Here is a 24,983-nt window from a genome sequence, read left to right as displayed (position 1 = left end):
CGATAGATTAGATTCAGCTTAATTAAATACTTACAAAGATTCATCTTCAGCCTTAAAACTGTGTGAACTGATCTCTTCAAAGGACTTTCTTCAGACGTATTTTTACTAAAGGGCATTTCCTGATTCCTGACTTGAATTTAAAATGTTCTTTTAGCTGTATTTAATTTATTTTGAAGGGCTTTCATTTCCTGTTTTTGCCTGAACTGTATTTATGTCTATTTTCTTTTAATACCTGACGATTTCATGACTTGTTTGTTTGATTTTGTTGCCTTTTTGAAGCACTTTTAACACAAATTAAGTTATTATCATTATCATGAGTTGTTGTATCTTTGAGAAGGATTAGAGTCAGGATTGTAAATACTAACAAAATTCGTCTTTATTGTTAAATGTGTGAATTTATCTTTCACACAGATGAGATTCAGGCTCATTCATAGACCGGAAAAATCTTTTTTTTTTACATTTTTTTCCTCTGAAAGATTTACAGTCATGATTAGAATTAAATTTTACAGAGCAGATATTTTTACTACAATCATGTAAATGTAAATGTGCCCCCTCAGGACCTGCAGTTCTCACAATGGCTGTCTGACATCCCCCTCTGCCTCTGTGTGCTTTGACATGCTGTGATTCTGCAGGTTTAAACACACGGGCTCGGCGAACAGCAGAAAAGAGAAATGATGTGCAGAACACGGGTCTCTCCTGTGTGCAGGCACGCTGACATTTAGCACAACAATGAAACATCCTACGAGCAAATTGTGGCAACGCTAGCTTGTCGGCTAAATAACCCCAAAGCACAATAGAAAGTCAAATGGTCCCTAATGGCTGGAGCTGACACCTGTACATAATTACATTTTGAGGAGAGACAATTGCAGAAGAAGAAGAATCAGGCGAGCGAGGAGGGAATGAGACGTAGAGGAGAGAGCTGCAGCAGCGAGGAGGAGAGGAATCATCTCCAGGAAACAGAGAGGACTCATTTGTGGAGCATCATTGTCTGAGCAAATTCTCGGGACTATGAGGAGGAAATGCAAATGCCCAGCACGAAGCAGCTCTGCCAGCATGTGTGTGGCATATTGAATGATAATGACAAAGCGGGCTGTATCCCCTGTGAGCACGCCTGCGGAACAATGATTACAGATTGGCCGGTGTGGCCCTCAGCATCACGAGGGACTCTGATTCTAATGCTAATCAGAGCGGCTGCCCATTGAAATATATCTGTACTCGCAAGGCAAGGCAACAGGAAATAAGATGGAATATCCCAGTTAGGCTGTAATTGTATAATGAAGCCCTGTTTATTTTGATATTTCAGCTCCGAGGAGTGCACACAGAGGCTGCTGGCAGGCTTAACCTATTGCACCACCTGCTGGCCTGAGGATGCTAGCTGCATGATGGAAGCTAGTTATTCTGAAGCAGCCTCTGTCAGGTGTATAATGTGGATGTTTGACTTCACTGTGTTCTGCATTATGAGGGCCCCTGCACAGAAAGCAGTGAAAGGACCCTACTGGATCCGATATGTAGCCTATTATTCTTTCTCTTTTAACCAAAATGAATCTTTTTTGAGGAGCTGAAGGTGACAAAAAAATGGCCTCTACTGCATCTCATGCTTCGTCATGGCAGACTACTTTGTTGTGTCATGCTTTTCTATGATATTTTTTTATTTTTGTTTGTTGTGGTCAGAAAATCAATAAAAACAAAAAAGAAGTCACAAAAACGTCTGATATGAGTCTTGCACATGGGTGTGAAAAAATAGCTCCATAGTGCTCACTAGAAAAGGAGGAGACCCCACGGTATGAAATTTGGTACACATATGTATCAATTCAACACTTATAAAAAAGGCTATTGAAACTATACTCAAAACTCAACAGGAAGTCGGCCATTTTGAATTTATTGTTATAGTACTAGTAATAGTATAGTAATAGTAATAGTAGTAATAGTTTTGATGTCTTTTTTGCCATTTACAGGGGTCATATTTGAACTAATTCATCATAGGTACTTTATCTAATCCATGTTAAACTTGGTCAGTGTATAGGAAAGTCTTTGACGATCAAAAGTTGTTAAAGGCTTTTTATTTCGTCAAAGGGCGTGGCTGTGGTGTCACGCCATGTTTGGACAAAACAGGAAGTTGTCCTAACTCTGACATACAGCGACCAATCTGCCCGGAATTCCACATGTTTGATAAGAGTCCCAACCTGAACACATCTACATGCTAATGTTCTGTATTTAACATGTCGTGCAAATATGTCATAGCGCCATCTACTGGTAAAAGGAAGTGAGCCTTGTCTGATGTTTATGTCATTTACACTGTGGTGTTTACTCTTGATGCACAGCAGCAAACTATATTCCTACTTTGTGTTGTGTGCGCGTGTTCTCTAGCGCCACATAGTGGACACAGGAAGTGAGGTAAAACTCATTTGTGTCCAAAACACTCAACAATCTTAGCGTCAACTTACGATTCACGTCTGCACCACAACTCAACATGCACAACACAAGGGTGCGAAGGCCCGTTCAATGCTTCGTGCAGCTTTGATTCAAACTGTTATTTGAGCAGGAGAGCCTGTTTAAAATGTTTCATCTCCCTCTGTTAGCCTGACCATACAGGAATGCACTAATCCAGTCTTAATACATAGGAAACATTCAGTGGTATTCAGCCCTGCTTCAGATTTTACCTCTCTTCTCCCCCATCTGCTCCATTACTCCCTCTGTCTCCCCCGCCTCTCCTCTCCTCTCTGAATGTACTTTATTTTCATTCCGAGGAGAGAAACAAGAAGGAGAGCCGAGGCAAAGTGATGCTCAGCTGCACACTCAATGTAGGTTAATGGAAGGGAGGAGAGTCTGAGCTCATGCTGGCTCTGATTGGCTGCCGGGCGGCGTGCAGCTTCTCCGCAGCACAACCTGTCACTGTTAATCAGCAGCCATCTCTTAACAGGCAGCCGGGGCTATCGGAGAGGTGAGCCCATTGCTATTCAGGACGAAACAGATGATAAATCATTTGTACATAATTAGTGCTCAGCAAGGTTACAACTGACACGTATTTTCATCTTAATTAGGAGGGAAATTTGTTCCATTAATTTAATTTGGTGTGCATGAGCGGCTCTGCACCTAACTAAGTTAATCTTACACCTGTCAGGGAGGGATGGAGCCGGGCCTGTGGATTGGAGGGGAAATGGGAAAGAGTCTTTTATCAGATTGTTTGGTGCACAGGCCTCAGAGGGGATGGGACTGTAGTGAGGCAGCAGTGCAGCTCAGGAGAAAGTCACAGTTAGAGGTGTTTAATATAACCTTGTCTTCTGCAGAAACAGATCAAATACGACTGTGGTGCATCTTCAAAGCTCTGCAACGAATCATAAATGTGAGCATGCATCCTTCTTCTTTTTTATATTATCCTTCTAATTCAGAGAAAGCATTCATTTTACATAACATCCATAGAACTGCAATTCTATTTACATTGCAAAAAGTAAAGTAAATGTATGACATCCTCTCTACAGACTGCAGCTTTATTAATATCATTAGGTTGAACATTTTACACATGAACATGGGAAGCTCTCTCTCCAAGCATCAGGTGTAGGTGGCTTTGATCTCAGCCACTTCCTGGTTGCAACCATTTTTATTTGATGCTTAAAGTATTTATAACAGTCTCGTATCGAATAAAATGTCACCCTCGTAAACTGAATCACAACATAAAGAATCTCAGCTCCTAAACCACATCAGCTCAACATTCACAAATTCACAACAAACAGATCAATGCAAGAATACAATTCACTCCCACGTGATATTACACAAGTAAATACTACGTGTTGTTTCTAAAAATCACTGACGGAGCATCAGAAAAACTTTAAGAGACCTTTCCAAATGTTCCTTAAATCAGCATCTCTCTCTTCATGTCATGGCCGCCCAATCCAGATGTGAACCATTAAAACCTCCTGAATGTGATCAAGAGGAAGATGGACGGTCACAAGCCATCGAACAAAGACGAGCTGCTCCAAGAGCGGCCTAACGTCACCCAGCAGCTCTGTGACAGACTGGAGGAGAGCACGCAGAGATGCATGAGAGCTGTTATTAAGAACCAGGTTATTCACCAAACACTGACCTCTGAACTCTTCCTGAGCTAAAACATTCTGTTGTTTCAACATGAACTTGTTTTCTTTGCTTTATTCGAGCTCTGAAAAACATCTTCTTGGTTTCTTAACCAGTCGACATTTTCTGCAATAAAAGACTCAGTGAGAAGATTTGATTTGAAGTAGGAGAAAAGTTGTTTACAAGTTTTTTTGTTATTTTTAAGATTATTTTTTTGGCTTTCTTTATAGGACAGCTGAAGGGAGACAGGAAGTGTGGGGAGGAGAGAGTGAGGGATGACATGCACCACATGATCACAGACCGGGAGTCGAGCCTGCGATCAGGACTGGCCTCTGTACCAGCGCCTCCTCTCTGAGTGTTTATTATCTAAACTGTGTCCGTTGTTGTTTTATTAGCTGTAGATGTGAAGTAGGATGTTATGTGTATTTTGTATTATCACCATGTAAACGGTGCTGAAGAATCGCCTCTGCTGTGCTGCAGCTGTTTGGGATCTTAATAAACAGATTCTTTTCCAGCCCTCTTCAGACTTGGATCCAACAAATGACTTCATGACTCCGGTCTCTTCTGTTTCTAAAGCTTCACTCAGGTTCTGATTAAAATGGTGTTACAATTAAAAATCATTTAGGTTCAGACCATTCTGAACTGTCCCCCTGTAACAGAAGTAAGGCCCAGTATCTACTTTAAATCTATTATAACATCTATACATGCCTCTTCATCCTAGAACAAATATTTAAGCAGATCTCACAAATGTGCATTATGGAGAAAAACACGCTCCATCACAGGGTGTAGTAGTCGTACATTCCCCCCCTGCTCTCTGATTTACAGCCCTGCAGCCTTCATATATCTGAGAGAGAATCACTGTCTGATCATGTCTCAGTCCAGCGGTCACAGGTCCAAGGACTCGGGCTCTGTTCATCGCTGCGAGCTGTATGAAGCTGTTGTAATTGCCCCAAAGAGGAGGGTGGATAGAGAGGAAGCTGCAGAATGAGTGATTTAGTAACTATAAGGTTTCTAATGGAATCCTCCGCTGCCTCTCGGGCTCTCAGCCTGACAACCATTACCTGAACTGATGCATAGTCCATTACAGGATCCCCCCCGCGTTAATAGAGTGTCTGTCATGTGAAATACAGAGACGTCAGGTGCCAAAGAATGCACTCTCACCCATGTGTGAAGGTTTAACCCAACTCCAACGGCTTTTCTTTTAGACGCTGCAGCGCGGCCTCACAGACGCATTGAGAACGAGCAGAGAAAAGAGAGGAAGTGAAGCACTAACGTGTACGCTGCCGTTGTTGGACGGTGTTCATCTCATAACTGCGACCCTCTGCCTCTCGGGCGGCTGCAGAAACACACACACGGCTGCTGAATGGAGTGTGACGCGGCTGCAGGATGTCTGCATACAGACCTGTATGCAGACACGTTTCATCATTCAAACAGGTCTCAATGAAGTGTTGTACAAACGCCTGAAACACCAGGACGTGAGAGCTCATTTTAAACTCGCCTTCATGTGATTAAAGTAGTTTTTCATACGCTGCTCAAAAAAATCAGAGGAACAGATATCATTTAAATGCTTCCTATTACCTAAATGTTATTCCCATAATACAAAGAGCAGGAAACACACAGAAACATCATTTAGCCTCAAAATATCTGGCTTTTATTAGCCAGTGTAAAGATGTGTTCCTTTAATGTTTAGTATTTTGAAGAAGCTTGCTGGTCGTTCATTTTTATTAGCAGACTGATTCTTACAATAAAAAATACGTTTTTTTGTTAACTCCTGAAACATCAGACTATTTAGGAGAAGGAGAAGAAAGAAGAAGAACGTGCATGTGGAATATATTTTCTTTATCGTTTAAGTTGAAGTCAGATGTGACAAAATCCTGACTTTGTGTAGCAGAGAAACTCTCGTTTGGATCGTCGTGTTTAGGAAAGTTTTAAATCACAAGTATGTCAACACTTGTGATACCGAGAAACAATGTGACATGTATAATGTAGCAGTTTAAATACCCTTTGCAGAAGCTTGCTGTTAGCTCAGCTACAGTCATATCTGTAATAATGATTCATGTAATTAAATATCTTCTCTGCCATCTCTTTTGCCCACTGTCAATGAGCCCAAACACTTGACTGATCTGGACGTTCACACACAGAATCTAATGTCTCAAGACGTCGTTTTCATCATCTGAATACAATACTTTAAGTCAGCTGCTTCCTGTCAGTCAGATTTATGAGTTAGTCTCCAGGAGAATAAATTACAGTGATGCACTTCCTGCTGGAACAAATGTTAAACAAACTTCATTAATTCAGAACGCTGCAGAAAGAGTGATAACTAAAACCCAAGAGTGTTAACTCGTCTTCATCGGCTCCCAGTAACACAAAGAATTTAAATACTTTAATTATGTTGAATATGCATCCGTCATTATGGTCCTACTCCCCGGGGGTCTCTTTCACATGAACCAAGTCTATGCAGAACTTTTGTTAGTTATAAAGTGTGGAACAGGTAAACTGTTAGTTTGAAATCAGAAATTATTCTTCCTTTTTATATAAAATAAAATAACAGTTTAATTGCAACTCTTGTTTTCTCCTCAGTCCTTTCTGTGTATATTTTTATCTCTCTATTACAAGTGGATTTTAATGTTACATCTTAAATTGTGCATTCTTTTTTAAATGTTATTTTTATGATTTTATTTATAAATAAAATATCAATTGTATTATTTACTATTATTATTATTTAATTTACTTTTATCTGTCTTTTTTTACTCCATCCTTGTTGTTATATTCTTGCTTTCTCCTTTCCTGTGAGGCGCACGTGTTAAGCTTTAAAAGCTGCACTTCTTGTTTGGGTTCTGTTTAATCTCTGATTTTAATTCACTACTGAATGTGTTTGAAGCAGTTTCACTTTGCGCCTGTCTTGATAAATATAAACAATTGGACTTAACTTGATCCACCCGTCACAACTACACAGTAAAATGTTAGTTAATTATTCAACTCACAAGCTTTTCGTGATACCTGTAACTCCAACGGTGAAATTTATTTCAAAGATTCTGAGCTGATTTTCTATATTTGATTCAACACATTTTTATATCAAATATACAACATGAAAAGTTACAGTTAGAGTTTTTGTCAAACATCATTTTCAGGTTCGTTTTAGCTCCTTTTGACCCGGCAGCATCGTCATGATAGTTTCTGTTAATGTCTTTTCTTCCCAGAGTCCACCACACTTTTACCCCCAGCCTGCTTCCTGTCCTTCATCAGCTCCTCCCGCTGCATCGGCTCGATGATGGCTCCCATCTGGGTCACCACCCTGGGCTTGCTGATCTTCTTCACGGTCCGCTCGGTGTTCCAGGTGCGGCCCAGCGGCGTGCGGATGGTGCCCTCGAACTGAGCTTGTGTCTCAAAGGGGAAGGGGAGCGAGATGACCTGGTGGGGGGTGATGGAGCTGTTCCTCTTCTCTGAGATGATGACGCTTGGCAGGTGCTGGTCTTTCCTGGGTGGAGGGGGTGCAGTCTTGATCCTGAACTTTCTGCGTTTATTGCGGGACGGCTTGAGTCCTGTGCCTCCCCACTCACCCCACCCGGGCAGCGTCAGGTCCACCACCTTAGGTTTCCCGGCGTCCTCCTGCTTCCTCTTCTCCTTCAGGAAATCGGAGACGACGTCGTCCCCGGCGAAGGCCTCTTTGATGAGCCCCCTCTGGTCCTGCTCCTCGCCTGAGTCCTCGGCGTCCTCGACGGTTTGAGCGAGCGGGATCTGGATCACTTTTGTCTCTTTGGTTAGAACTTCTTTCAGCTCGATCCCTCGCTTCCTCTTCCTGTTTTTCCCTGCTTTCTGACTTGCAGGTGGCAGATTTTCTGTGGCTGGGGGCTGAGCAGGAGCTTCATCAGCAGCTAACTCCTCCTGAGTGACGAGCTCCTCTGTGTCTTGCAGACTCCTGATCCTCATTAGTCCTTCCTCTAGTTGAGCTGAGGTGTCTGTTTTGCTGGCGTCTGCTGCTGCTTCGGCTTTCACTGCTTCAGCCTCCCGCTGGCTTTCGGCTATTTCTTTGTAAAGGTTTGTGAACTCTGAGAGCTGCTCCTCCTCCTCCTCTTTGTCTGACGCCTCTTTCTCCTCTGCTGCAGCTTTATTCTCCTCCTCTAAATCATCATCATCAGCATCCAGAGATATCACAGGCACTGTGTCAGCCTCCTGAGCCTGACGCTGTTTCCTCCTGCTGTCAAACTCTCTGAGGAGCGCTTCTTCTTCCGTTTCCTTCACCTCCTCCTCCTCCTCCTCCTCCTCCTCAGCTGCAGGCTCCTCCACTGCTGTCAGATCCACAGTCTCACTTGTCTCCTTCTCTGTTGGCTCCTCAGAGAGCTTCCCTCTCATCCAGGGATTAGAAGGATCCACTCCTTGCTCTGCATCGTTTACAAAATCAGGTAGCACCTCTGCGTCCCCTTCCTCCTCCTCCTCCTCTTCTTCCTCATTCAGTGCCGTCACCAGCTTCTGCGTGAGGTCTTTGTTCACCTCCAGCTGCTGCTGCATGGCTTTGCGAGCGCCCTCGTCGTATTTTGCCATGATGGCCTTGGACTTGGCCCACTTGCCGCTGTTCTGGTGCTTCAGTGACATCCTCTCCTGCATGCGGGCCAGCTCGATCTTGTTCAGCTCCTCCAAGGCGGCGGCCGGGTCGGTTTTCACCATCTCGTCAAACTGCTTCAGGAAATCTTTCCGCTTGGCCTTGTTTTGCACCTTATGGTACTTTTTGCTCTTGATCTTCCTCTCTCTGCGGGCTTTGGACTCGTAGTAGGACTGCAGAGCGCGGGCTTTCTGCAGCTCTGCACGCCGGATCTTGGCCTCCTCGAGGCTCATTGCCCTCATGGATGCCTCCTCTGCAGGGGTCAGGATGGGGTCAACAATTGGCTGCTTGTTGGCGTGGAGAAGGGCGAAGATCTCCTCTTCCAGCGGGGTCCTCGCCTTCCACCCGGCCACCACCCGCTCCATGGGTCTGGGCCCGGGAGGCTCCTGGTTCAGAGGAAAGACCAGCTGCTCGGCCCTCTGGTTCTGTTTGATGATGCCCTTCCAGCGGGTCACCTCTGTGGATGCCTTCTGGAACGCCACATCTCTCTGGATCCTCTCGCTCTCCTGCTTACTGAGAGGACACTCAATTGTCTTCTTACTCTGCTGCAGGGTCTTCAGCTGCTTCTTGGTCTTGGCTGGCACAGCGGGGGTTTTCTCCAGGGTCCCGATCAGGTCGGACAGGTCGATTTTATCCCCCTCACCCTCCGCGTTGACGCCGAACTCGGACATCTGCACGGCCGCCTCGGATCTCTCCCCCAGCGTCTTCTTCCTCTTACCTCCGAGAGCGCTGATCGCTTCCAGCAGCTTTTGACGTTTTCGTTCATCGTTGCCATCCTCCTCTTCCTCGTCACTCGTAATGTTTTCATTCGCCTCATTAAAATCCTCCTCATCGTCTTCATCATCGTACACCACCTCCGTCTTCTCCGGTGCGCTTTTATCTTTCACCTCGGAGCTCTTCTTCACTTTCTTTTTACTCACTTTTTTCTTAATAGACGCTTTAGCCATGCTGCAAGAAGTTACACACCACCGGAGAGCAGAAGGAATGTACACACGTGTGCCGGAAACTGGGCCGTTGTCGTAAAGTATGACCTGCCGCAATGTGAGCAGTACTGTCGTGAAACCCTTCTTCATCTACCACTTCTGTGTTGAAGTGTGGCCCAGATTGGTCTCCCCCCTTACAAAACACATTCTAGGACACATGTTCTTAGATAATGAAAATAAATGAATAAAAATCAAACAAAAACAGTTATCTGTTAGGCTTGGAGTTATTCCAAAACTAATAAGACATCTGATTCATTTTAGGGCTATCAGTGTGAAGAAGACAATTTGGGTCTGAACAATCGATTTAGAGTTAAAGAATAATTTAAGAATAAGAAAAGATTTTCTTTAACTCTGTTTAATTAGAAAAAATAAAATTATTGTACCTTTATTTATTAATTTGATTTTTCTGTGGTTTAATCTGATCTCGGTGCTCTCTCTGCTGGCTGAAAGTGCAGCCTGCATGTTTAACCTGCTGTGTCCAAGTTTGTGCTCCTTCTGACACTTTCACCTGTTTATAACAAACTGTGGTTTTAACTACTAGGTAAGTAATTCCATTTATTATAAAAGCTCCTCCTGTGTCTTTTTTTTCAACTTTATTTGTATCACAATATTTTTTTTAATTTATCAATTTATCACTTTGATAATTAAATGTATCAAACCTACATTTATGTATGCAATACTTTGTTATGATGGTCATATTATTAACAAGGAATTCAATCTTCTTGTCTTTTAAGATGACTCCAAATTGGATCATGCTGTAAGAGAAGATCTCTATATTTATTGATTTGGGGGTCAGCCAATTATGCACAGATTTCCATAAATGATAAGTTGTGTCACAAGCAAAGAATAGATGTTCTGTATATTTGCAGTTTTCTACCTCCAGTTTAAACCTTGCTGTCATTAATTCATTTGAAGGGTAAATGTAATTTATAGTTTTAAAATGTATTTTTTATGTTTTGGAAGAAGTGGAAATGTAAGGTACTTTGTTCTAATAGCCAGTATTTCAGTTTTGGTATAGTTTCTGCAGTCTCAAATAAATATGTGGAGTGAAAAGTGAACGTTTGCCGGCCACATGACACGTTACGGTCATCATGTGACCTGTCATCTTCATCAACAGTTCAGTTCAACATGGCGGCGGCTACATCTGTTTTCCACAGAGTGAGAACTGGCTCTAAAATAGGAGCTCAGTATGACCAGGACGGAAACCTCATTCAGGTAAAAACATTAAACATAAAATATTAAATATACAAAACGAAGCTTTTACTTTATGAACATCTTTTAACCTTACTGTCAACGAATAACATGAACGTTAACGTTAGCTAACGACTGAGTTAACGGTTAGCTAGCTTATAACGGCTAAAATGACATCTTGAAGTTGTTTAACCTTTTTAAAGTATTAATATTAAGTTCAAGAACAATGTGAAGAAAAACTACCGCAATGAAAATATCCAAATTCCTCCGTAAATCCCTGTGACAGACACAAGCTAGCTGTTTGAGTTGATTAGCCTAAATAGCGCCTCCGTGTGGGAGACAGTGTGGTAGCCAGGTTGGTGATCGGTGGGTTTCACTTGATGATGATGATGGAGTATTTGGATTTGGATCCCAGGTGGAGACCCGAGAGGATGAAGAGCAGAGCATCAAGCTGGCAGAGATCCTGGAGCTCCTGCTGGCTGCTGGATACTTCAGAGCCCGTATTAAAGGGCTGTCCCCCTTTGATAAGGTACACATCTCAAGTAGGACCAGTTTGTGCTCTCTGTGTATCAGTGTAATGGTTTTACTAGTGACTCTGTCTGATTGAACATGTAATGTGTGTGCTTTCAACAGCTGTGGTCACTAAAATTCAACCACACTAAGCTGAAGTAACCAGTTAACAGGGTCAAAAGTTAAACTGTAACACTGGTCCGGTCATGTTTAAAAGCTCCAGGCTACAAGGCTTCATAACTGAAGCTTTCCCAGAGAATGTGTTGGCAAAGTCTCAGACTGAAGTTAATGGAGATTTTATTGCCAGGGCAACTGATTTACCTCACAGTAAACATTCACCCACCTTCACCTGCTCTGTTTGTCTCCTCCTTTTCTCCTCCTCAGGTGGTCGGTGGTATGACCTGGTGCATCACCACCTGTAACTTTGACATCGATGTGGATCTTCTTTTCCAAGAAAACTCAACCATTGGCCAGAAAATGTAAGAGATGTTTCAGCATTGGCCCTTGTGAGATTTTAAGCAGCCTGAAATCAACATTGTCGGATTGAAGAAGAGTGTGTTGCATTTCCAACCTTCTCTCGATCTATCAGAGTAAGCACTATAGTGTGAGAAAACACCTGTAGCTCGGCTAAGCTGCAAAATCTGTTTTCTTCTGGCATCAGCGCAGTCATTAAATGTAGTTACAAGAACTATGTGCAATGCATCCTGGTACATGTAGTCACTGCCGGCACAAGCATGAGAACTTTCTCTGTCAGTTCAGCAGCACTGAGGAGCTTCAGGTTACTAGAAATTGGGAGCCAAATTCTTGAACTCTCATTTCAACTGCAACACACATCGACGAACTCACCTGTTATAAAGCTGCAGCAGAATGACTGACACACATACGAGTTGTCCATCATTCCTCCCTCATTGGTTTGAACAATGTACTGATTACTGGTGTGACTGTAAAGAACATTAGTTCACTCTGTGGTGTGTGCGTTTTCTCTGCAGAGCTCTGACAGAGAAAATAGTGTCCGTGTTACCGAAGATGAAGTGTCCTCATCGCCTGGAGCCCCATCAAATCCAAGGGCTGGATTTCATCCACATTTTTCCAGTGATACAGGTGAGAGAATCCATCCAATGTTCTTCACTATGATCTGTTTGTGTTGTGAAGTTAAGAGAGTTTTGTCAGAGCTGATATGCTGTGGTCTGGATCTGGGATATCCACTTACTTAGATGTGTTCACATGCAGGTTTTAGAAAATCCAAATGAAGCAGCTGGTTGGAGGATGGTTCAGCATGTGTGGAAGTTTGTGCATGTGTTTGTCGTTCCTTGTATCTGATGAGCTTTGTGTTGTGTCTCCTGCCAGTGGCTGGTGAAGAAAGCCATCGAGACGAGGGAGGAGATGGGCGACTATGTGAGAGCGTACTCCATCTCTCAGTTTCAAAAGACCCACAGCCTCCCAGAGGTAACACAACCAGAGACACGAGTCAGCTGTTGTTGTTACTGGTGGATGGTTGGTCAGTGTTGCCCAAAGCCCAAATGACGTCCTCAAACGTCTTGTTTTATACAATACCTTCAGTATTTTGTTCACTGTCACAGAGGAGTGAAGATAGAAACCAAACATTTGGCTGTAAATGAATCATCTTTAGAATAAGAGCTGTGTTCTCATAATGTCCTGTGACACCCTGTGCTATAGGATGAAGAGTTTAATCAGAGGAAAGACAAGGCTGTGAAGGCCGTGCTGGACGTGCTGGTGAGTTCAAACTTTATGACAATTATGTACCAACTTAAACGACAAAGTTGTTCATTGTTTATTGTTCCTGTTCCAGGAGGTCTACAAACCCCAGAGGAGGTACAAGAGGCAGAAGGATGCAGGCGAGCTGCTGGACGAGGAGTCGAGAGTTCACTCCACTCTGCTGGAATACGGCAGGTAAGAGCTCACATCAGGTGTGAAGAGTATCTTTCACGTGATCTGTCATTTCTCTGGAAATCATCCTCGTCTATTTAACTCAAATATATCTGTGTCATTGATTTGCATTTCCATGTATGGTGCATGTCAGCCACTCGATAAGCAGAGGCAGATCAACACGCAGTGTTTCTTCATGATATTACACTTAGAAAGTCTCCCTCTGCATGATGTCGACCAAGAATCAGACAGTGGTGACATGTTCTCAGCTTTAGGTAGACAAACTTTCCACATCACGTTTTTGTATTCACTCATACAGAAAGCTGCTACACGAGCTTCATCTGTAAACACCTGTTGGGTAAACATGCACTGTATGCTCAGGCAAACATTTAGATAATTCAGTGGGAAAAGCTCAACTTCCTGACTTTGTGTAGATGTTAGGAGCGGGCAGGGCTGCACAAAATAATTCTTTCATTATGGATTTAGTCCGCCAAATGTTTTCACCATGAATGGTTAACACGGTGTCCTAACGGCAAACGAACGTCAGACAATCACATGTTCGCTCGCATCAAGTAACAGTTGTGGGAGTTTGCTATCATCCTAAATGTGTTCTCTTTTTAACTGACAACAAATGTTTTATATTGATATTTACATTTTTCTTTACCTGAAATGATGTAACCAAAAATGAGGAAGTTGTTATCCTGACAGGAAACATAGCTTCCTGTAGATCTACCTCCAGCCAGCTGCCACCCTCAGTTAGGTTTGGATAACTTGGATAACTGCTGTCAACTTGTTTTACAAGAATAAACTGGGCTTCTGTCAAAAGCTCACTTTAAGCTGAACCCAAAGACCCTTCACTAACAGTTATGAACAACAAAGAAAAGCAGCAAATCCTCCCGTTAAAGAAGACCGACACGTTTTGCTTGATATATGACGGAAATAATTTCTACACTGCCAACATGTTTGGCAATTATGTCTTATGGTCAACTGGTCTTCTTATCTTTGTATCTGTTGCTGCAGCCGTTGCCAATTGTCATGTGATTGGTGAACCACCCCTTTAACTATCTGGACCTTCTTATGCACATGCATGCACTGTTGTAGTCTTTAGTCTACAGAAGTCCTATGTGGTGTCTTTATCTGTCTGACATGTTGTTTTTTCATTCATCCATCCATCTTCACCTCTGTACTAGAGTGTCAGATTTCCTGCTGTAAGTACTGAATGAACGTGTGAAGCTTCCTCTCACAGCAGCACTCTGTGTTTTGTGCTTAAACGTGAGAATGCAAACAGATGTTTCAGGCATGATGGATGCAAACTGTGGAGCTGCTTTGAGTCACTTTTGTGTTCATTTCTTGATTTGATCAGACAGTTCTGCCCTGAGGGGGGTGCTGTGTATCCTCGTGCTGATGTTGCAGTGTGGCATGATTGAGTATTTGGAAACCACATGCTTTTTATTTCCACTTTGTCACAGCGTTCTGTTTTCTCTGTAGGCGATATGGATTCAGCAAGCAGTCCAAACAAGACCAGGTAGGTTTGACTTTCACAGGTATCTGTTTTTCATAGAGTGTTTCATTTCCTTTAATTAGTTCTGTACAGTATGCTCCTCTTGAACCCCGGCAATTTGACGTTGTTCAATGGAAACACTTTTCCACATGTAATTATGTTTCCTGGTTTAAAGCTGTAAAGCCTGAAGCGTCTCCAGAGAAAGCTGTGTAAAATCTGATAAATGTCAGAGTTTGAAAAGGAAAACAATCTCTTGTGGATTTAAAAAAAAAAAAAGCTTGGAATTAAAGCCCCCCTCCAGTAAAATCCAGTGTGTAACCTTGTAAACATCTCCACGTGGTGTCCATGGTGCTCCATGGCTGGGCCTGTCTGCTGTTAAACTGCAGTGTACCAAGGACAGGCTGAACAACATGTTTTCAGATTGGCAGGTTTGAGACGTCACAAACCTAAGGAGCCAATCCCGTTAATGGACGGGGTGAGGCTATACATAGCATTATATGTAACCTATGGCAACCACTTCAGCGATGCACGAGCCAGCTGTAACCGTCATTGTGATTTTTGCAAACTCTCTACTGACCGCTAATGCTAAGTTTTAGTTTTAGCCGGTTGGAAAGTTGCATAGTGGGCGGGGCCTACGCAGATTCAGGAATTATGAATGAGGGAGAAGGAGGAGGTGCTTTGGGGGGATTTTTACAAGGTAATTAAACATCTTTTGCAAAAAAACATATCAGACACAATTTATGATTTCAAGCAGAGCATTTTATATGTCTTAAAACATGACTGGAGCTGCTCTTTAAGACCTCATCTCTGCTACAGGCTAGAGGCTCCAGGCTAGGTTGGCCTCTGCTAGCACTGTAATCTACAGTGTGGGTCGTGAAGGCACCAGGGTTTTACAAAGAACAAGAATGCCTGGAATAAAAAAGACATTATCTCTGGATCTGCTGCATTGATTTGAGCATTTGTTTAATACTCTGTCACGAGTCCCACAGTGTTATATAACTAAACACTACATGCAGTCATTTCATCAGCTCCTACATCCTGTCTCTCTCCTCCAGGTGGACAATAAGAACGCTCTGCTGGCCAGCGGCTCTCAGGCGGCCCCTCCTGGGATGGCCGAGGTGTCTGAGGAAGCCGACCTGCAGGCAGCGGAGGAGGTGAGAGCTTTATACAATAAAGGCGAAATTAACCTGCACAACACACGATGAAAAATGTGAATAAAAAGTAAGTAGAATAAGAGACGCCGACAAGCAGTGAAGCAAGTTAACAAAGAATAAGTAGTTATTAGTTATGTATGTAAAAATAAACATGCCAGATTCTTATGATCATTCATTACTTAGTAAATTACAAGTTTTGTTTTGTTTATCTTTAGTTTGTGTTTGTGTGTGTGTGTGTGTGTTAACAGTTGTTGTGTTTATCGATAAATCTGCACATTATTTTCTACAATCATTTCATTGTTTGTTCTTTAATTGTTCTTGTTTTGTCCGACCAAGAGTCTAAGACCAAAACATGTTCGGTTTAATGTGACATGAAATAGAGAAAAGCAGGAAATCTGGCATGAAAAACTACTTGCTGTTTATCAAAATAGTTGTCTTGAGTTTTTTTAATTAGCTCTTTTGTTTGAGAATTTTCTCTACAAGAAACCCTGAAAGAACTGAATGCCTTTAAAAGTGAACAGGATGTGACTGTGGTTGTTTTCTCCCTCAGATGCGGATCAAAACCCTGATGACGAGCATGGCCGCCATGGCCAGTGAAGAGGTCAGTAACAACTAGATGGCTGAAACATAAATGTGTAGATATAAAGTTATGTCTGTATTATATGTTATATGTTATGTTATGTCTTTAACTGGACCTCTGTTTGTGCAGGGGAAGCTGACAGCGAGTGCAGTGGGTCAGATAGTTGGACTGCAGTCTGAGGAAATCAAACAGATGGCCTCTGAGTACGCTGAGAAGGTGAGAAACAATCAGTCACATCACAGTTACACTTATTTTCTCTGGTTTCAGAGCTTCTTTCTGTCTCTCTGAGCTCTCCGTCCTCTGTGACAGCACTGATGATTACCTGCTGGATGGGTGATTGAGTTACTGCAGCAGTAAAAACCCAGAGACCCTGCACCCTAATCTGTTCTAAATGGGGCACCTCGTATCAGAAAAAAACAGTGCTTCTTTTTGTTTTCTTGATGCAGTTTGTTCTGCTGATCTTTTCTATCTACTAAAGCATTTTCTTGTTGTAATAAACTCCATCTCCCATGTGTCCCTGCAGCAGTCGGAGCTGTCGTCAGAGGAGCGTTCGGAGCGTTACGGCCCGCTGCAGCAGCATCGCAGAGCTGTGGCCTCTCTCAGCAAGCAGATGGAGCAGAAGACCAAACAGCTGGAGGAGGTCAGCAGAGCTTCCTTCTCACTGTGTCCAACACTTCATTACCAACAGAGTCACTGTGATCCTAAACGGTCAAATCTAACATGCACAACTTTACCTCAGAAGGGTAAACATGTAGAACACGGGGCAGAGCAGACGATACCTGCAGCACGTTTCACAGCGGTAACCTCTGAACATGGACACTTATGTTTGCATCCTTTCTCTGACAGCTACAAGCCAAGCATGCTGAGGTGAAAGCCGGCTGTGATGAGGCCAAGAGGAAGCTGACGGAGGTAAGTCGACCAGAAATTACCTGCAACTGCATTTGTTTGGTAGTTTTGTGTTAGCAGACACAATTAATGACTGAAATACTCCTTTCCCACCGATTGTAATCTTTCCCACTGAGCAAAGAAGCCGGGTGTTAGCTGGTCTTTTGACCAGTGGGAAAGAGGCTTAAGTTATGATGGATCTCTGTTTTGTACTTTGAGAGTGTGACCGCAGTAAGAGGTACTGAAACATTACTCTCCACACTATTAGTCCCTCAGCAGATAAATGCAACCGACTCTATATATAACCTTGATTACATCACAAAGTTAATTTGAAAAAGGGGAGGTTGTTTAAAATACTACACAAAGAATATCAAGAAAAAAAGGTTTAAGAAAAAAAGTGTCTCACAGTTTGTGTGTCTTCCAGGCCACAGAGCAGTCAGAGAAACTGGAGACGGAGATGAAGTCTTTAGCGGAGATGGAGGAGCAGGCCGACAGCAGGTGAGCGATGGAGAGTCACTATCACTCACCTGATTGTGTCATTTATTGTTAATGACGAAGTGAATCTCTCCTCTGAGATTTGTGCATCCTGTTTCTCTTCCCCAAGAACCTAGAAAGAGTCAAAGGTTTAAGCTTGGCAGGGTTTACATGGTCGTGAAATTCCTGGGACAGATTAGAAAAACGTTTCTGGTCCTTGAATTTAAAAAAAAAAGAAGCTTTGAATATTAAAATGCTAATTATACAGTATGTTCCTAAAATCCCAACACATGTGTAACGTTAGTTAAAATGAGTTCCTTGTTTTAGTTATTTAAAATCATTGGCAGCACTGTGTGACTGTTGACGTATCTTATGATAAACCTACTTTTCTTTTACCTCTCTACCTTTATTGGCAATTGTTTTGTTTGTTTGTTTTCATGGACACGCTGCAGCTTCCATGTGCTCTCTGTATAGTGATGTTTGTTGTGTTGAACAGCCTGCTGGAGAAGCTGAGGGCGCTGGTGGCCATGAATGAGAACCTGAAGCAGCAGGAGCAGGAGTTCCGCACACACTGCAGAGTGAGAACATCAACACACACAATTCTTCTTCCTGGTATTATTATTGTTCTTTTGTTGTTTTATTTTCTCTGTAATGTGTGCAGGAGGAGATGACCCGCCTGCAGCAGAACATCGAGGAGCTGAAGACGGCATCAGGACAGGACACAGAGGAGGAAAGGGTAAATATCTGTGTCCTCTGTCCAACACATCTTTTTAGTGTTTTATCCTGCAGTATGAAACTCTAAAGATCAGTAAAGAGGGTTTCTAGTCCTGTCCCCTTCAAAATAAAACCTGTGCACTTAAACACTTTGTTTAATCTGCACTCTCTCCTCCTCTTTGTCTGTTTCCAGGAGAGGAACCAGCTGATAGACAAACAGTACAACACAGACAGAGAGAAGCTGCAGAAGATCCGCCTGGTCATGGTAACTACTGCACATAACATTAAAGGAGATAAGATGGAAGTGAAGTGATCTCTGTGGGGAAATAGGTCACAGCGTCAGAAAGCAGACTGCAGATAAGAACGAGACAAAATGAGAGAACTGAAAATACAAATAACAAACAGCCGAGTGAGGCGGTCATTCGCTGGGCTGTTCGCACGTGTGCTCGTCGGCTGGGCTGCTTACGCTCAGGATCAGGTGTGAAGATTAATGCCAAGTGTTCTCTGTAAATTCAAATTACAAAGACACGTCACTTTGGGTTAGTAAAGTCAGACATGATTAATAACACCGATGGAAACCCCAAACCCAAACGTACTTGTTCTTTAATATTTCCACTAATGCGTCTTAATACTTCTAATACGTCTACATTTCATTGATAGAACATTTAACTATCTCATCCAATAAGAGGCCTTTATATAGATCAAACACACCAACTGCATAAAATGAACTGAATTCATTCAAACATTAAAGTGCTGCTTAAGAATGATGAACAATAATGTAACAGTGTAGAAACTTTAACACTCTGTATAAGGAGTACCGTAACGTCTGGAACATGTGTTTTTGGAGGTTATTTGAAAGTAATTTCAACAATATTTTCACTCAAAACACACAAATTACAGCCTCCCATCTGTTTTCACCATGTGGAGTGTGTAATCCTGCTCACTACCGGTGCTGTAGTTGAGCTCAGCCTACGGTAACGCTGATTGTTGTGAGGATGGCGGCTGCACTGGCGGTCATGACGGCGCACGTTCATGACGAAGCTTTAGCTGGATGATAGCGCCATCATCTGGGTAAAATACCATAACACAATAACATACCTCTCTCTGGTATGTTTGTCGCAGTGGTATAAAACACGCAGCCCAATTTTTAGATTTAGATTTTTTTTTTAATTAAAAGTGCCTCTCGTACACTGAACTTTACGGTAATTAAAATGCTGATAAGAAGGTTGGTTTTGTACACATTTTAACATTTGTAAGGGACTACTTTTAGTGGCGGATGAATTCACATTTCCTGCTTTTGTGAGTATTTGGGACTAGGTTAAAATAAACTACGGTTTGTGTCTTCATGGTGATGAAGGAACATGTCACCCAGAACAACAGTGGGGCTCAGTGATGTGTTTACTGCAAAACAAATATATGGCAGAGAAGGAAAAGAAGCTGTCAGAGCTTTGGCGGTCTGCTACACTGACTGTTCACTCGGGGCATTTCCTCCCTCTGCTCAGGCTCGCAGGAACCGTGAGATCGCCATCCTGCAGAGGAAGATCGACGAGGTGCCGAGCCGGGCCGAGCTCACCCAGTACCAGAAGAGATTCATCGAACTCTACAGCCAGGGTGAGCTCCTCCTCAGTCTCTGCTCTAAGCAGGGTTAAAATGTCTTTAAAAGCAGAAACAGAGACGTTAAACATTTCTGTTTTTCAGTGTCTGCAACGCACAAAGAGACGAAGCAGTTCTTCACTCTGTACAACACGTTAGACGACAAGAAGGTTTACCTGGAGAAGGAGGTGAGAAACACATTTCTATTTGTTTTAACTCGCTTAAAGGTTTTAGGAAAATGTCGATAAAACATTAAACTGTAGCAGTTAACAATAACTATTTACAATATATCACCAAGATGTGGAAGATTTTGTCTTTGAATGTGTTTTATCTGCTGGAGTCGTTACTTACATACAAATGTGCTCTAATTTCTGCAGGTCAATCTGCTGAATTCCATTCATGACAACTTCCAGCAGTGAGTTCAGACACAGTCACCTGTTTGTTTGTAACATGAAACACTGCTGATATGTTTAATGTGTTTTCCTGTCACCTGTATGATCTCTGTGTGTCTGTCAGCTCTGTTTTTAACCCCTGTTCTGTTGTTCAGGGCCATGTCGTCTTCAGCAGCTAAGGAGCAGTTCCTCAGACAGATGGAGCAGATAGTGGAGGGAATCAAACACAGTCGCATCAAGGTACAACTCTTTTTCTCTGGATGTGAAAACACTGCGTTCACCTGGTTCATAGTCGAGGTCTGGGGACGTGGCCGAGGTTCTGAACAGAACAAAGAAGTGTTAAAGGCCAAGTTCTGAGTGTTTGAACAGAAGCCGCTGCAGTGTTTGTATGACGTTGTGTGATCTGTCTGCCCTGCCGCGTCTCAGATGGAGAAGAAGAAGCAGGAGAACAAGATGAGGAGAGACCAGCTGAACGACGAGTACCTGGAGCTCCTCGACAAGCAGAGACTTTACTTCAAAACTGTGAAAGACTTCAAAGAGGTGAGGAAACAATCGGCTCCATGTGTTACAGATGAGATGAAGGAGAAGTTACTGAACAGCAGAGTACAGCACGGCTCAGGCTCAGGAGGTAGAGCGGGTTGTCCATAAACAGCCTCCTCTTGTGGATGTGTTGAAGTGTCAATGAGCAACCTCAATCTCTTTAACGTGAATCGTGTTTGTTGATACGAGGATAAGATTCCCACGATGATCTCTGATGCGTTCAGCAACGTCCACAACGTGCAGTTTCTGTGCAGCTGTTGCTCTTTCTCTTACCATCTGTTTTGACCATGTCGAGTGTGTAATCCTGCTAGCTCCCGGTGCAGCAGTTGAGCTCAGCCTACGCTAACGTTGATTGTTGTGAGGATGGTGGCTGCACTGACGATCATCATGGGGCATGTCCATGACGAAGCTTTAGCTAGATTATAGCACCATCGTCTGGGTAAAATAAAGTAACTCAAAAATAAACCTCTCTCTGCATTTTCTACTGGTTTATTGGTCGCACCGGTTTATATGACGCAGCCCACTTTATAGATGGAAAAAAATATTATTAAAAGTAGGGATGGGTATCATTTAGGATTCTTTCGATACCGGTTTCAACACAGATACTTATGGATACTCCTCTCCATTATTTGGTGCAGAATATGAACACGTCTTTATTAGGGTGTCTGATAATGTTTCCTGGAAGGGGGGTAGTAACTGGAGCTAAGGCCTGTGGTCCTCTCCCTCCACAAACAACATAACATTAACAGTAAATGTAGTAGCAGTAGTAAATTATAAGCAATACAAACATAGTTTTCTGGTTGTCATGGCAACTCAAAATTCACGCTTAGACGAGCTATCAGTTCCTAACGTACCTAAACCAACTGGACTCCGCTGTAGTGAAGTAACTCTTTCACAGTAACCATGGCGACAGCTCTGTGACACTCTGCGGTTTGTTCCTGCGTGAGTTTCCCTTGTTCAGCGATGGAGGACGGGTTTAGCTTCTGCTCACGTTACCCACTGCAGATGAAGCTGGGGCTGCTGCTCCACTGACGCCGTCTGTGGATTAAGATGGAACATAAATTAGAGGTGCTAATAACCGAAGCTAGCTAACAACGGTGACTGAATACACTAAAAATAATGTTTTTAGTTTGGTTAATGTCATCTGCTTCAATGCTGTAAGAGCCATCAGGACTCGGAGGCTGCACTAAGGATGTACTAGCCGTAACGCTAGTAACCACATTAGCATTAGCTGCTTTGCTAAAGCAGTCAGACACTCTGCATTGCTTCCGATTAAAAGACTGTTGAACTTGTGCTTCATGAGGTTGCTGTTGCGAGAGGAACATTTTACATGTATAACCACTTTAACTGTGTGATGGAGAATCTGTCTGTACTTCCTCTAACAGTCGTTCCGTCTTGTTTTTCTGTCACCAGGAGTGTCGGAAGAACGAGATGCTGCTGTCCAAGCTGCGAGCTAAAGGAGCCTCGTAGCCCCGTTGCACCTGGTAAACAGTCTGATGTAAATGAAATGTGTTGTCTGTATGAGCTAACTGATCACAGAATATCTGTTCATGTCATTTTAACATTCCATCTTTTGTTTCATCGTAATCCAGCACTTGTGACTTAAAGGCGTTTGCACTGAGCTCGTCCCGTGTGCCAAATCAGGCTGACTGTTTAAAATGTTTAAAGCAGCTCTGAAGTGTTTCACACACGTCGGTATCACTTTCATTACAGCCTCTGTAACAACACACAGCTACAGAGCAGTTTTTAGTTTATATTCTGCCAATTCACCTGAAACTATGTTTGCCAACTCTTTTCTTATGTGCCTCTGAAGTTCACCTCATGTCTTATATTCTGTCCTCATCCAGCGACCATGTACAAGCAGTATTTAATGAATAAACAGATCTTTCTATTAACCCTTCACATGCCTTCGCTGTGACTCATCTCAGATAGCGTGTCCTGTCAGACACTGTGTCAGACACTATCACAAGTGTTGTCAGAAGTCACATGATGCCTCTGTGGAGGAAACATGCTGAGCTCTTTAAATCTCCTGCTGCACATGTTGAATAAATATTCTGTGACGTAATGATAGAGAAGACACCAGTCCTGGGAAATCCTGCGAGTGTACGCCAGACAGAGGATAAAATCTGACCCAGGAAAATCTAATCCCAGGATTTACTTGCAGCCTCCTCGAGAGCCGCTCATCTGATCATCTTTACACTCAGCACTGCTCTCTGATGGGTCCTTCAGTGTGAAGTCGATCATATAACCAGTCCTCGAGACACTAAGGACATCACACATACAGACAGACAAGAAGACAGTTGGATGTTGCTGCGTAATGATCCCTTATTGGTGAAATGGCATCCAATATGTCGTGTGCAATCCACCGAATGTAGTTAAAATAGCAAAAAGCGTAAAGGATGTGTGATGTTTGTTATAATAAACGTCCTGCAGAGACTTTGAACTATCGCAGGAATTTCTCCAACATTTATAAGTCTGAAAAATTAACTTATTCTGTCTTGGTCCAGAGATCGCTCAAAATTTGAAGGATAAGTATCAAAAAACTGATTTGCAAGGAATTAAAAATGGCGGAAAATAGATGTACCCGCAAATCAGCAAAAGATTCATCTGAAGTGCGCTGATGACGGTGTTTCTACCCAGAGTGAGTGAGATCGGCTAGTGGAGCCCCAGTATCGACGCCCCGCCCCTTCCTCTACCCGACACACACCTTTACCTTCCGTCCTTGGCGTGTTGGAGCCCTCAGGTGTCCTTGGCGTGTTGGAGCCCTCAGGTGTCCTTGGCGTGTCGGAGCCCTCAGGTGTCCTTGGTGTGTCGGAGCCCTCAGGTGTCCTTGGCGTGTTGGAGCCCTCAGGTGGGCTCAGTCTGCAGCAGAACAGCTTCTTGTGTCGGTCTGAAGCAGATATTCACGCTGATGGAAAGTTCAATGACTGTAGTGTTAGTGTTAGTTACGTCTCCTCTCGCCGTTCCTCCTCTACTCTGCTACTCGGGAACAGAACGCTGCAGGAGCCCCATTTGTCCAAAGAGCTGTCAATCATGAGGCCACACCCCCTTTTTATAGCATAAAATAACTAATTAAAAGTAAACTTAAACTAACAATAATGACAGAAATCATGTTGGAGAAAAATGTATTTGACGTGTATTTAGATTTTATAGTTTGACTCATGTCCCATCTGTTAACATGGAGGAGGCGGGCTTTATGAGCTATACTGCAGCCGGTCAGCAGGGGGCGATAGAGAGGGTTTGGACTCACTTTTAGGGAGCTGTCACGTCGCAGATTTAGAGCACTGAACAGAGGCTATGTCCACTTCTTACTAATTCACTGTAACTTTACACCGTTGGCCCTGTTGGTCAGACTAGGAGACTCTGTAATAAAGAGGAATAATCAAAACGTGACTTAATTGAGGTCACAGATCTGAACTTGTTTGAACTTGTATTTGTGCGTCTCAGTGTGTTACATGTTTGCCAGCTCCTCTATCAGCTCGGCTCACTCTTTTAATCTCAGTGATTGTGATAGTGAACAGACAGTTTGCATGTCTCTCCCCGTCAGAGGCCTGATTGGGCGACATGCAAACATCGTCATGTACGCAGGCTACACCTCAGACTTCACCTGACTGTACTCCCCCATCACTCAGTGTTTGAAATGAAACTACAAACAGGATCAGGTAAAGCAGGCGTAGAGGTCGTGTGAATGAAAATACAACACGCTCCTTCCTGCAGAGAACATCTCATGTGTTGAGGCTGTAGTTACTGATATGTGCCTGATAAAGATGGTGTACATGTGAGTATCTCTGTGTCCCTGTCAGTCAGAGCTTCAGAGTAGAAAAGAGGCGTTTAGGAGATAAAAGCAGGAAGTGTGAGCAGAGGACACAGACGAGTTCAACAGAAGAAGGAGAGACTGAACACGGTGGACA

The 24,983-nt window shown here is 43.0% G+C and overlaps 2 protein-coding genes across 2 annotated transcripts; one reads left to right on the top strand and one right to left on the bottom strand.

Annotated features, from left to right (window-relative positions):
• Nucleotides 1-6,794: 6,794 nt before the first annotated feature.
• LOC138592406 (U3 small nucleolar RNA-associated protein 14 homolog A) lies at nucleotides 6,795-9,667 on the bottom strand. The gene has a single exon (XM_069663203.1). The coding sequence runs from the start codon at nucleotides 9,613-9,615 to the stop codon at nucleotides 7,249-7,251; it is 2,367 nt and encodes a 788-aa protein (XP_069519304.1). The 5' UTR covers nucleotides 9,616-9,667; the 3' UTR covers nucleotides 6,795-7,248.
• A 1,112-nt stretch (nucleotides 9,668-10,779) lies between these two features.
• Nucleotides 10,780-22,972, top strand: ccdc93 (coiled-coil domain containing 93). The gene is made up of 23 exons (XM_069663204.1): nucleotides 10,780-10,866; nucleotides 11,258-11,371; nucleotides 11,737-11,831; nucleotides 12,342-12,453; nucleotides 12,700-12,798; nucleotides 13,030-13,086; nucleotides 13,163-13,263; nucleotides 14,728-14,764; nucleotides 15,796-15,894; nucleotides 16,445-16,495; nucleotides 16,604-16,690; nucleotides 16,998-17,114; nucleotides 17,321-17,383; nucleotides 17,784-17,857; nucleotides 18,330-18,411; nucleotides 18,495-18,569; nucleotides 18,741-18,812; nucleotides 20,050-20,158; nucleotides 20,246-20,328; nucleotides 20,518-20,555; nucleotides 20,688-20,772; nucleotides 20,959-21,072; nucleotides 22,486-22,972. The coding sequence occupies exons 1-23, from the start codon at nucleotides 10,780-10,782 to the stop codon at nucleotides 22,540-22,542; spliced, it is 1,908 nt and encodes a 635-aa protein (XP_069519305.1). The 3' UTR covers nucleotides 22,543-22,972.
• Nucleotides 22,973-24,983: the final 2,011 nt, after the last annotated feature.

Source organism: Semicossyphus pulcher, unplaced genomic scaffold (assembly GCF_022749685.1).
Source record: "Semicossyphus pulcher isolate SPU_LCO1_2020_fin unplaced genomic scaffold, fSemPul1.0.p SCAF_15, whole genome shotgun sequence".
Classification (NCBI taxonomy): Eukaryota; Metazoa; Chordata; class Actinopteri; order Labriformes; family Labridae; genus Semicossyphus; species Semicossyphus pulcher.
Note: the sequence above shows the minus strand (reverse complement) of the source record. Positions and strands in the feature narration are given on the sequence as shown.

What these genes read in the sequence shown, in the direction of transcription:
- LOC138592406 (XM_069663203.1), bottom strand. Translation starts at nt 9,615, where the DNA reads ATGGCTAAAGCGTCTATTAAGAAAAAAGTGAGTAAAAAGAAAGTGAAG.
- ccdc93 (XM_069663204.1), top strand. Translation starts at nt 10,780, where the DNA reads ATGGCGGCGGCTACATCTGTTTTCCACAGAGTGAGAACTGGCTCTAAA. An exon ending in AGACCCACAGCCTCCCAGAG is followed by an intron (nt 12,799 to 13,029) that starts GTAACACAACCA and finishes CCTGTGCTATAG; the next exon opens with GATGAAGAGTTTAATCAGAG. An exon ending in ACTCTGCTGGAATACGGCAG is followed by an intron (nt 13,264 to 14,727) that starts GTAAGAGCTCAC and finishes TTTTCTCTGTAG; the next exon opens with GCGATATGGATTCAGCAAGC.